Source organism: Rhopalosiphum padi, chromosome 1 (assembly GCF_020882245.1).
Source record: "Rhopalosiphum padi isolate XX-2018 chromosome 1, ASM2088224v1, whole genome shotgun sequence".
Lineage (NCBI taxonomy): Eukaryota > Metazoa > Arthropoda > Insecta > Hemiptera > Aphididae > Rhopalosiphum > Rhopalosiphum padi.
In genome coordinates, this window is record NC_083597.1 from 48,106,625 (window position 1) to 48,119,779 (window position 13,155).

A 13,155-nucleotide genomic window follows, 5' to 3' on the forward strand; every position below is an offset into this window, starting at 1 on the left:
CTTCAAATTATAATTTGTGACTGTATCAGCTGAAGAATTTCATAATATGACGTTTGATATATATCTATGCATAGCAGCTTGATCTATAATAGTAAAGCAGTTTACTCAAATCTTATGGCTTGTTGTATTAAATTATACTAAAATATAAAGTCTGAAACTTTAATAACTATCAAGTTTATAATATTATTTGAAGATATGTACTGTTGCAATTAGTCAATCTCCAAACCAATTGATATCAATTATACATATTATTAAAATACTTTACAATCATAATTCATACTGCACGCAACTGATATAAGATTAACAGCATTAAAAAGGATTTTTTTAAATCATCGTTATAATTGTATTTTTTGTTGCTTAATCTTAAGTGAATATTAGAGCCAATTATCATCAGATCAAAAGACACTCGAGTGAAATGAACTCAGAATGGCCCTTAAATTAATATGTAATATATTAAACAAACTGTTTTTCATTTCTGAAACCTTGGTAATTCCTAGTCGGATTATAACCGTTGAATACACTATAATGTACTATATTATTATTATCATTATCACTAACCGGATTAACCAATTCTATGTAATTCTGCCTGAAATTAGAATTTTATGTTTAGTGAATAGTGAAAAACCTTTTTACGTAATTCATATGATACAAAAACACAACAAAATTATAAAATAATAACATAGCTTGCTAATTACTAATAAACTGAGCACATTTTTACTGTATAATATATTAATTATCATAATATTATAATATTTATTAAACCTTATTGGTCAACAGATGTATGCCTATTGGAAATAATAACATTTTTGTGTTACAAAATTAACATAAATAGTTTTATTATAATGTATTGATAAAAAACATATCAACAGTATAGGTATGTATAACTTTATACCAATTATATAATTTAGTGTATTACCCATGTTAAACGTGACATTATTACGCATCATCCTATAAACTCATAAGTACTATTTAAAAATCAGTTCGCAAAGTTTACAAGTGTTTGCATATTAAATAATCGAAAAGGGTATCAAAGAAACGTTTTATGCCTTTGATTCGTTCGTCTGACAATGATTTATTGTTTACAGTGATATTATCACATACAATAAAAAATATTATATTGTTTTATATGATAGCATAAGTGTAACATGTACGTTTCTTTATGATTATCATTATACAATGCACTCGTGACATATATTGCCCACACGCATACACAATAATAATAATGAGACATTATCTGCATGGCACTGTTATCGGCTGTGCGTCGACCAATATGATATACTAACGCATAGTAGTGACGAAAGTTGTGCAATGGATGAGTCCGTGCGGCGCCAAAATGAATACTTGATTTACGAGCCCACTCGATCATTCGCGTATTGGATCTAGGGGCGTTTCCGGCGAAACGCGAGTTCGGTTTGATAAATTATCGTATCGAAAACGACGTTCACGACGACAAACGAGACGCCACATTGAGATATAGATGAAGCAAGATAGTAAAGAGAGAGAGAGAGTGAGATGCGTATTGAACGTTTGTGAAAAAAGCAACAATTCGCAAAAACTTAAACCCTGACCTAAATTTATAAATTTATTGTTACGAACTGGTCATATCATACTACCATCATTTAATGTTGCATCCTGTCGCTAGCCAAGACGAAACGTGTGGTAAAATATTATAATATATTATACACAACACACATACAGTGGCGTAGCCAGGATTTTAAAATGGGGGAACAAGCCCAAAATACTTAAAAAAAAAACATAATCAACAATTAACAATAACAGTTAATTTTTATATTAAGTTGATACAGCCGATGAGAGGGGGGCATGACCCATTGCCCTCCCCACGACTACGCTACTGCACACACACACACATATATATATATATACATATTATCTATATTAGGGTGACCATAAAAATAAAATAAAAATACGGGACACTTTAGTTACTTAACTAAAAAAAAAAAAAAAAGGAAATTCTAATTTTAACTAAATATATTAATATAAAAAAAACAAATTAAATGTATGTTGTATAATAGTTTTTAAATACAAATAAAATATTAATAAGTATAATATGTACACAAAAGTCCAAAAAAAAATTATTTTGATGACGATGGCATGTAAATTTCTTCTTTTGATGTTTTTGTATACTTTTGTGCTGAACCGATTTCATCAAGTAACCTAGTTTCTTTTAATAGAATATTATAAAACTCATTACAAGATAAGTTTTTAAAGTGTGTTTTTACGATTATAATTGATTTGATAGTTTCAACCAAAAATCGATTTTTTTCATCTGTCCACAACACATTAATGGTTGAAAAAATCCGTTCTACTGCAGCATTTGTACCAGGAATTGCCAAAGAATATTCTACGATTTTTGATATGTTAGTTGTATCAATGTTATGAGCTTTAGTGTATTCAAATATTTCACACCACTTAACTTCTACTTTAGCGGAATTTTTTTGCCATTCATGAATTCGTGATTTAAAAATTTGTTCTACATGACTGAATTCATCAAATAAATTATCTTCATCTAATTTTATGTTAGAATTATTTCGGTTGTTTTCCATAAGAAATTTAATACATTTTTGAACATTTTCCCAAGTAGGACAGTTTATTAGTTGGACCCAATGAAATATTTTCAACTGGTCAAAGTGGCAACCCCATTTTTCTACGTAAGATAAAAAAGTATTATAAAATAGATCAGTACTTTTTTTGAATGAGCTTTCATTATACATATTATTGTTTTTTAAATCATTTAAAAGCGATAAAATATTTGTTGTAAGGAAGTTTAGATGTTTTCTATTTTTTATTTTTCCAACTAAAATTTCTAATTCCTCTGCAACTTCACAGGCTGATATTTTATCTCCTTCTATTTTAGTTACAGTATCACAGACAACCTTTAATTGGCTTTGTAAAAAATGAAACCACACTATAGACATAGGATCGTTAAAAAACGATTTTAATATTGTAGGACACTTTTCCTGTTTCTCGAAGTATGATTTTAAGCCCGGGTAAATATCAATAATTCTTGTTATTGCAGGTAATAAGGATAACCAACGAGTTTTTACACTTCCAAGAATATTTTTATATTCAACATTTGCATATTCACAAAACTCTTTCAAATGTTCAACTCGAACTGTATAGATATGAAAAAATTGAAAAATTTTGTTAACTATGATTTCTACATCAATAGGTAACACATCAGCACTTGATTGCATAGCGTTGTGCAAAATATGAGCAGCGCAACCTACTCCAAAAATATTCGTTTTTAAATTGTTATTTAAAATTGAAAAAACATTATTTGATCCTTTTCTTAAAACACCTCCAAAGTTAGTATTGCAATTATCTCCAGAAAATGCAACAATTTTATCTGACAACTTATGGTTTTTTAAACTTTCAATTATATAAGTTGATAAAATATTTGCTGTTTCTCCTTTTAAATTTGTTACTTCAAAAACTTTGATTTATATTCCCGAATTTGGTTTGAAATAACGTATTAAAATTGGTACGATTTTTAGGTTCTTATGGTTAGAAGTATCTATCATAATTGTAGCAAAATTTATATTTTCTATTTCCTTATAAATTTGTTGCATGGCGAAAGGAGCTAACACATTTAAAACAATCGATTCAGCCTTAGTTCTCGCACATGTAAATTTTTTATTATACATTTGTTTTAAAAGAGATGATGTGCAGTCCATTGATCGAAATGAGTGATTGTGTATCACGGTATGAAATGCGAATATCCCTTCTTGTGCTGCAGTACGTCTACTTTCGTCAGTGGACCCACTCGGATCATTTTTTAAAAAAAAAGAAGTTACCTTTTCGTGTTTTGATGCAGCTGATAATGCCAGTAAATGTTTTTTTACTTTTGTAACATGTTGTGTTATGTCTGAACGTCCACCATGTTCTATAGAAAACACTGACTTACATATGGTACAAAATATTTTTCCTACTTCGTCAGCATCTTGTAAAAAAGGAAATTCTAATTTTAATTGTGGAGTAAAAACGCACCGTCTTTTGGGCATTTTAAAAAACAAATTAGGTATTATGGTACACTGAATTTTAAATAAGCTTAATAAACTACACGTGACACGTCAATACGTCACTACGACTACGACTACACTGTGAATGTCATCGTGAACTCGACACTCACGTATAAATATTAATAACAAATTATATTTATAATTTTACATAGATATTATAAAATAAAAATAGACATTATATTTGACAACAAACTGGTTGTGGTGAATGGAATTGTACTTATTTAGTAGACGACGTCACACATCAATATAATAATATTAATAACATTTTGTACGTTATCGTTATATCATTAGTATTTATAATCGTCGGTTTAACGTGTCGATAATAATGTGACATTATTAGTTCTCTATTTTCAACTCGCAGCAATTATAATAATTTATTGTTAAGACAAGAATCTAAAAATAATTCTGATAAGTATAGATTAGATGTTTTATTGAATATTGTGATACAAAAATATCGTAGAATAAAAAAAAAAAAAATTATAAAATTATAAATTAACAATAAAGAGAAAAACGGGAATAATACGGGACCTACTTGAAAATACGGGACAAAATGCGTCCCGTATAACTTTTGTCGGGACAACGGGACACAAAGTGGAAAAACGGGACAATCCCGTATAATACGGGACGTATGGTCACCCTAATCTATATATGCCCAATCATAGTTGGAGAATCGATGTAGTCAAGATCTGCCGCAAAACACTTCAAATCATCCCCTAATAAATGTGCAGTTGAAAATGTGTAGAATATGTGACTCAAAGAAATGCTATTAATTTTCTTAAAATGTGCCTATCACATTAGTTTAACGAACGTACTCAAATTATGAAAAATTATTTTATTTTTTTTTTAATAGTGGCTGTTACAAGATTTCCGACATGATTCCCATATTATACTGAGGCATTTCTAAAAATGTGTCTACCTAGTACCTTGCGTAAAAATCTCTACCGTAGTTTTTGGGTTTTTATTATCCTAGGAAAGTTATGTACATACCAAAATCCATATATGAATATGTATATACACACACACACACACACACACACACATATATATATATATTATCGAGTATGTGTACGTTATTACAACTCAATGAAAAATCGTGTAAAAATAACGACAATATTGCTGCTGTTCTGGTATAGTATAACGTTTTGTTCATCAGCTGAATATTATATGTGTGTGTGTGTGTGTGTGTGTGTGTGTGTGTGATCTACAGATCACTACGCTGCCAACAACGAAGCTGCACGTGATTATACAATTTATGCGCCGAGGTAAACGTTGAGGTAAAACTTTGGGCATGTAAAAACTTTCGCCGCGGTTGTTTTGTGTATATAATATTTATGTACAACGTGTGTACAGTGAACAAAAGGTGTGTTGAGTGGTATTTTGATTTTTTTTTTTTTTTTTTTGAAGTTTTGGCCACTAACTTTGAGACTCAATTATTCATAATTTGAAAATAATGAATAGTGTTATTAATTGTTATTCGAGCATCATCCGAAAACCTATGCGTATACATTAAATTGTTTGTAACAAAATAATATTGTATTATTCCCGTACAATATTTATGTAGACGACTCGTTGTGTATCCAACACGTGCCAGTGCATAATGCGTGCGGGGGATATACAATTATTGTCGACATAACTATACCAAAATTGTATTTAAAATAATTTATTCGATGACATCTGAAGTTGTTCGAAACAAAATAATGTTATACACGGAGTACAAAAATATTCTATTAAATACACGAATAATTGCGTGAAAAATAATTTGAATTATTTCGTTTTAAATTCAACCGGGCTACAAATAAACTGAAATTTTTACGCGTTAAGAATATATAAAACCGAGACATTTGCATTGTATACTCAAACCAATTAAATAATATATATAAATATATTTGTATAACTGTATCGAGGTAATCATATTAATTCCTCGCAAATATTTATATTTTTGACGCAGTACCTACATACATTAATTTTAATAAAAATAATAACGCACTTATTTACTATCGTTGATTAATCGAAGAAATACTTAACGCGGCATAGTCTTACTTAAATCTATCAATTACTATGTCTTGTCGTTTTAAATGTGTATGCATTTTAAATTAAGATTTAACTATTTTTCACGGACGAAATATTATATATTGGAAAACCATCAATTTCGTTTCGATAAAAATGCAGGATAAAGCATTCGATCACCGAGAGTTACGTTTGAAACGGTAGGTAAGGCATGTGCTAGGTATGTTCAATTTATTACATAAATTTGTCACATGATTGGTATCCCGCAAAACGTTAAATAAATAAAATACAATAGTGTAGGTAATGAAAGCTAAATTATAACCTACGCACAGTAGTTCACTCAAGATGATTGATATTTTAAAACTGATAAATTTGACTAGATTGATTAATCTATCGAAATATCTATTAACGAACGATATGTGATATTTATTCGTTATTTTATGGCACCCACAATCCACATAATATCTTATTCTGATTCTGTACAATTTCTTTTTTACATACATATGTTTGATGAATTATTATTTGATTATGATGATAGTACAGCCAATGATTTATTATACATTATTATACGCCATTTATAATCCGAAATATATGTCAGAATTCAGTGGCATTCACTCAAAAAATATTATACTCATTCTCGAATTTCACGAAACAATATCGATTAGTCATCATCTACATTAATTTTCCGACATAATTTATCCAATCGTTTAAGTAGAAAAGTGCAATACTAAGAAGCATCGTTGTCTTTTCATATTTAATAAGATTACATAATATGTAACAATAGGACAAGATTTAAGAAAATAAATAAATTCAAAATATTAGCTTAAATTATTAGGCACATCGCACCAGTGAATTAGTGTAATATATATTATAATATTTGTTAGATTATAATATGGTTTGAACCTCAAACGAATAAAATCTTAAACGCCATTCATATCACTTCTCAGTACTTTATACGTAAGGCGATAGGTACCTAAGTTGTATAACAAATTTATGCATATTTATTTTGTATTATTTTTTTTTATTTTCAGAGAGAAATATAACCTATGAAATAGGTACCTATACACTTTAGCTGTGATCTAGAAATTTAGTTCACAATAACGATGTATAATAATTGAATAATAATATGACTGTGAAATGCCTAGAGAGAAGAAGCCGTATTTTTATTGAAATGTGTTAGTGATGAATAAGATTCCTTATTCGCAATATCTCTCTTTTAATTCATGTTTAATATAATTTATCACCAAACCTAATTGTATTTAAATGCTGGATCCATTCTAATTTAAATAATTTTTTTCTATATTTATAATAACAATTTTTTTTTGTGGTATCATATATTTGTAATATTGTAAGTTATACTATAATACTTGATATAATATATTATATAAAGTAGGAATCTTACTATCTATAAAAGAATGAAAATAATAAAACAAGAAAATATTTACATTTTCTAGTAAACGCTGAAATGCCTGTCGAGTTTACGTATCTACATCTTATTCAAATAAAAATATTATTATAACAATATACCTCTCAGGAAAATCGCGTGTTTCGAGACAAATATAAGACAAGTAAAAATGTTGACTTGTTTCATCGTACTACTTCACTGAAAATCAAAATTGTTTTATTTGTTGTTCTTATTTTCACAGAGTGTTGATATTTATACGAATCGTGAATATTGGTAAGTACACGCATTCTCTCCGCGGGATATACTATGATAAAATACGTGTACAAAACGCTTGGCGCTTGAATATAATCTAATATAATATACCAATCACCAATTATCCTTGGGTAGTTAAGATTGTTGACGACAATTAAAAAAGCACTGTATCATCTAAAACTATCCAAAATAAAATAATGAAGTGCCAGCGCATGCGAAGCTTAATGTATTTTAATATGATTTTAAGATTCTTAATACATTTTTTAATAATAAATTAAAAACCACTGTACGTAAACAATTTCGTTAAAAATGTGTAAAAAAAAATGGTGTAATAATAATATGTACATTATCCTCATTGCATAAGGATTCGACGGCGCCAAAAGTAAAAATGTAATCAAATAGGATAAAAATAACACGTTGACTGAAGGATGGTAAAAGATTATATGAATCAATTTCAAAACTTATTAAGATGTTTACCTATACCTACGAAAGTACAAATATAGACATTATATTAACTGTGTTGTTTTACTATTTAGATACAACTTTATCTATCCATGTTTTGGTTTTGGAATTTTTATTTTTATCAAAACTATAAACAGTTAGTCTTAAAGACCACATTTATTTATAAATTATACAAAATTAAAATTTGGATGTTCTGGATTATGCGTCATACTACGATTATGTATTAATTTATGATTTATGTTTTTTTTTTTTATGATTATTATTGATTACAAATAGTTATACTTTGTATTACCTACCATTAGTTTCAGTAATTATGTAGAAAGTTAAATTAGATAATTTGAAGTCAAAACGGAGTTCGGAAATATGTTTTACTTTGACTTTTGAGCATTTTTTTTTAAAGTAAAAGTTTGTAGTGTTATTGTTTGGTTATTATTAAATAATTTATTAGTATAATCTCCGTAATCCGTTCATTTATATTTTTATTTATGTCATATTTATTTATTTTAATTAACGTTAATGGTATTATTTATTCCACCTATTATGATTTTTTTTTTTATCAATAAATATGTTTAGGTTACATAAAATTTAAATTCTACACATTTTGTTTTTATTTATAATTGATTTTATTATTATATTTTATTAAGCACCGCTATATTGATGTACCAACACATCTATTTAATTTTTCATGAAAATACCTACTGGTGTCGAAGATACGTATAATAATTTAGGTAGTCTAAAATATTCGTTGAAATTGTGTGATTGACGAACATCAAACGATATTAATTTATGAAATATAATTACGATTCCAACAAACCTTTTCCAACTTGCTCTTACTAATCACTAATATAGCAAAATAATAATAATAATATCGAATGAGAATAATAATTATTAATATCTGGCGGGTAGGTGTATATGTATGTATATTCTATATTCTATGTAGGTATACTATATTTCGTAACACCATAATGACGACACCGTTATAAATTACCGTCGGTTGGGTCGCGGTATAATAATAATAATAATAATATATTTAACAACTTTCTGTTACTATTATTATTATTATTATTATTATATGTAGTATGTACGCTTACACACGTCATTATCACCCCGCAACAGTATACGAATGCATCAAAGCTCGTACATATTTATTATTATAAAGATGAACGAACACGAACATGTATATACATTTATAATTTACAATATATGAATAGATACTTTTATTAAGTACCTAAAGCATACCAAATTTTACAAGCGATCAATTTGCTCTAATAGATTCTGAATAAAATATATTAAATTTCATATCACATAATAATTCGTTATTTTTCCAATTTTTAATCGCATTGATACGATACATATTATACTGTAATAATTCGTCTATATTTTTAGAAAAAACATCATAAAATAAGATTATCGATTATGTAAATGTAAATACGCCGGTCTCAATACAGATGTCTTTCGAAAACCTATTCGTAGGTATACATTGATAACTACTATTCTTATATTATTATATTTACTCACGAGAAATAGATTATATTTGTAAACGCTTTTATCTAATCTAAGCTCAAACGTGTCTATAAATATCGTATTTCTCAATGACTATAATTTTAAATATTTACATTTTTTTTTATATATTTTCAAGTGCATATAAACAATACCAATTGTATTAATTTTTTTTTTTTTTTTTTGTATTATTATTATTAATTGGTAAAAGTAAATAAAGCGGTCTAGTAAAAACTAGTCTAGAAAATTTGAAAATTATCATGTATCCACAAAAAATATTATTACTATTATAAATCTCGTGAAAAATGATCCCGATATTATCCCAAGTAATGTATAATAAAGATATCCTTTTAACAAATGACTTGCAAAATGTCCAGTAAAATAAATGAAAAGGAGTAAGGTCACACACGATATTTACTTGTGATTTGTGTGTCTTTTGCAAACTAAGCTTCGTATAGATTAATAGCTTATAGAACTCTAAATTACAAAATAACACTAAAAATAAATCATTTCCGAGCATACAATACTCGCTTACACTTACTCTGTTATGAGTAAACTTGCAATGAAAAATTTATATTTTTTAAAACTAAGTACTAAACAAATTCTATTTGATTTAGGTATAAGTAAGAAGTCAACCATTTCAACAAGCCACGAGCTTTTGTCACTTTCTATTTTTATTATCAATGTAAATGGCTATAGCATCTTCAGGAAATACCTTAATATTTTCCTTGCAGTTAAGCACACTTCATTTTGCTACAGTAAATATAATAATTTCGTTCCAGGTGACCTTTGTCGCCACCATCACACCATATTTTATTGAAGTATCTGCACTGTCGCCTTTTGTGTGTACTACGCACGCGAATTACGGCATTTCTACGTCACACACGGCCATCGTTCCGGGTCGTCGAACGAAATTAATTGGACATTTTCAAACTGTTTGGCCAAGACGAAATTGCCTGCTACAATGACCTGCAGGACCCAAGACGAACACATAGAGCTCGGGGATAGCGTAGATCCGGTGTGTTTACCCCGCACAGTACACACTTGTATATAAGTCTGCTGTTGCTATATATGTACCATATTATACATGGTGAGATGGAGGAAAAGAGATAAGGAAAGAGATAGAGAGGAGAAAGACAGAAATAGAAAGAGAGAGAGAGAGAGAGAAAGAGAGTGAGAGTGATAAAGCGAGAGGGAAAAACCTTGTGCACATAATCGCGTATATTCGTACGAATATGGGACGTATTTCCCTCACATCCGGTACCCCCCTTACCTTAACCCCGGACTCCGATGTCTGCCAACTCACCATTTCGTCGTCTCGTTTATCATTTTTCTACGTATATACACGCACACTCCTACCCGTGCGTTATATTATAATGTATACACTTTTACGGACGCGCGGGAAAATTATGGTTTCACGCGTGCACAAAAACTTCGAATAAGAATATCAATTCCGTAAAATGTCAAATTTATTCCAACTTGCACCGTTGTTTTTTTTTTTTTTTTTTTTTAGAATTTCGTTAAGGCATACCTCGTTACAAAGGTCACTGTACAGAAATTTACATTTATTACGGTTTAGTTGCATATAATAGTATAATAGCTGCACCTAACGGGTGGTTAACTATATACTCGAATACGCATATTATATTTATATATACGTTTTGGATTATGTATTTATATGGCCGATAATCAAAAATATATTACGTGACTATTCGACTTATAACGCTGCTTTCTGTATAATTTCATACCGAAGTAATTAAGACTGCTGGACGTATATTTTGTTTTAATAACATTTTAAGCATATAGAAAAACCGTGTTGGTGCTCCAATAACGTAATTAACTTAAAGCCACATGCCTCCTCTTCAACCCCGTGAAATACGAACTGGGAAGTTTGGCTTCCCAAAGAAGCAGAGACAATGGCGGGACCTAAAACAGTAATAAATAAACATTTAATTTGATAGTAATACTTGAACTCGTAGTAAAATATGGTTTTAGCATTTTGTTCTGTACAATGTAAATATGGTTTTCAACTGCCACTTTGTACGACAGTATACTTGTACAGTGTGTTGATAATAACTCGTTGTGGAGTATTTCAGGGAGAGGTATTGGGCGGGCGGGGATAATTTCCAAATCGCTTGGGACTTGTTTTTTGTTTATTTATAATTGTATCCATATTAACATAATTATACAATTAGCATTAAATAAAATATAAAATTGATTACCATTAATATTATTAACAAATAAAGTCAATAAATTAGTTAATGTACAGTACAAATAGGGAGACTCGTTAGCGCAAATGGGAGATTCCAGGACACTTAACCCCTTCAAATTTCTACCAAGTTCCCAAATTCAAAATATAGTAATGATAGGAAAAGCCATTTTTTGAAAATATTATGGGAGGAACGTTGATCCCTTAAAAAAAAAATTGTGCCACTTAAACCTATTGGGAGTCTTCTGTATCAATATATCAAGTTTTATCAAACAATTTGAATTGCTCTTCGTAAGCTTGCTTCAGATGTATATACCAATTGTAATTTGTTGCATAATATAGGATATACCTACCGAATACATAAGTATTTTCAAAAGCTAACGTTTATCTAACCAATATTTAATAATATAAAGTATTTAAACATTTTAAAAAAGTGTATATATTTTAAATAATTTTGTCTGCCTTCTTCAAAGCGGGTTAGATTAGCTAACCTTACCTAACCCAATACATTTTCAATCTGTTATATTATGTCGTTCCAATGTTTTAAATGGTTTACATTATGTAATTATTGTTTTGCTAATGGTATAGGTATCTACGTATTCATGTGTATATTTTAGTATGAGAAAACCGAGTGAATCTAATATTAGTAATATTCAACATGTATTAATAATTATATATTTTAAAAATGTATTTAAATCATAAATGAGGCAGGCGACTATTTACTAAATCAAAATATTCTATTTATATAGATCAAAACTATTAAATTATTAATTTACGTTCTGAGCGGAAGATGTTCAAGGTAATAACCAGGAGATTTAATAATACGCTACTGGAAATGATGTACGCTAAAATGTACACATAAAATGTTTTTTAGCCCACACGCAAATCAGACTTATCTCTGGGGTCGGCCGAAACTAGGAAGAAGCGGAAAAGTATGCATCACAACGGTTGAGAAACTTTTTCGCCTTTTTAATGAATGCTTATTATTTTTCGTCCAACTGGCTAAACCAATTATCTAACGCTGCTCTTTCTTGTACTGTAAGGCTTAGTATATATACATATACTTTCTATATATATAAATATATTTTTTTTTTATCAACAAAAACTTAATTATATGTTTTTATCTTGTTGAGCAAGTTTTGAACAATAATTAATGTTCTTTTGTCATTTTATTACCACGATTTAAATTTCTAATAAACATGAAATTATCGAAAAGGAAATATAATTGAAATACTATTAAATTTAACAGCAACGGTTTAAGTTATATGTTTCATGGTATA

General features: G+C 28.7%; 2 protein-coding genes across 2 annotated transcripts; both read right to left on the reverse strand.

The window, feature by feature from the left end:
• Positions 1-1,940: 1,940 nt before the first annotated feature.
• On the reverse strand, positions 1,941-3,362 carry LOC132918338 (uncharacterized). The gene has a single exon (XM_060979525.1). It carries the CDS (start codon positions 3,213-3,215, stop codon positions 2,094-2,096), a length of 1,122 nt encoding a protein of 373 aa, XP_060835508.1. The 5' UTR covers positions 3,216-3,362; the 3' UTR covers positions 1,941-2,093.
• A 99-nt stretch (positions 3,363-3,461) lies between these two features.
• On the reverse strand, positions 3,462-4,671 carry LOC132926018 (uncharacterized). The gene has a single exon (XM_060990372.1). The coding sequence runs from the start codon at positions 4,020-4,022 to the stop codon at positions 3,462-3,464; it is 561 nt and encodes a 186-aa protein (XP_060846355.1). The 5' UTR covers positions 4,023-4,671.
• Positions 4,672-13,155: the final 8,484 nt, after the last annotated feature.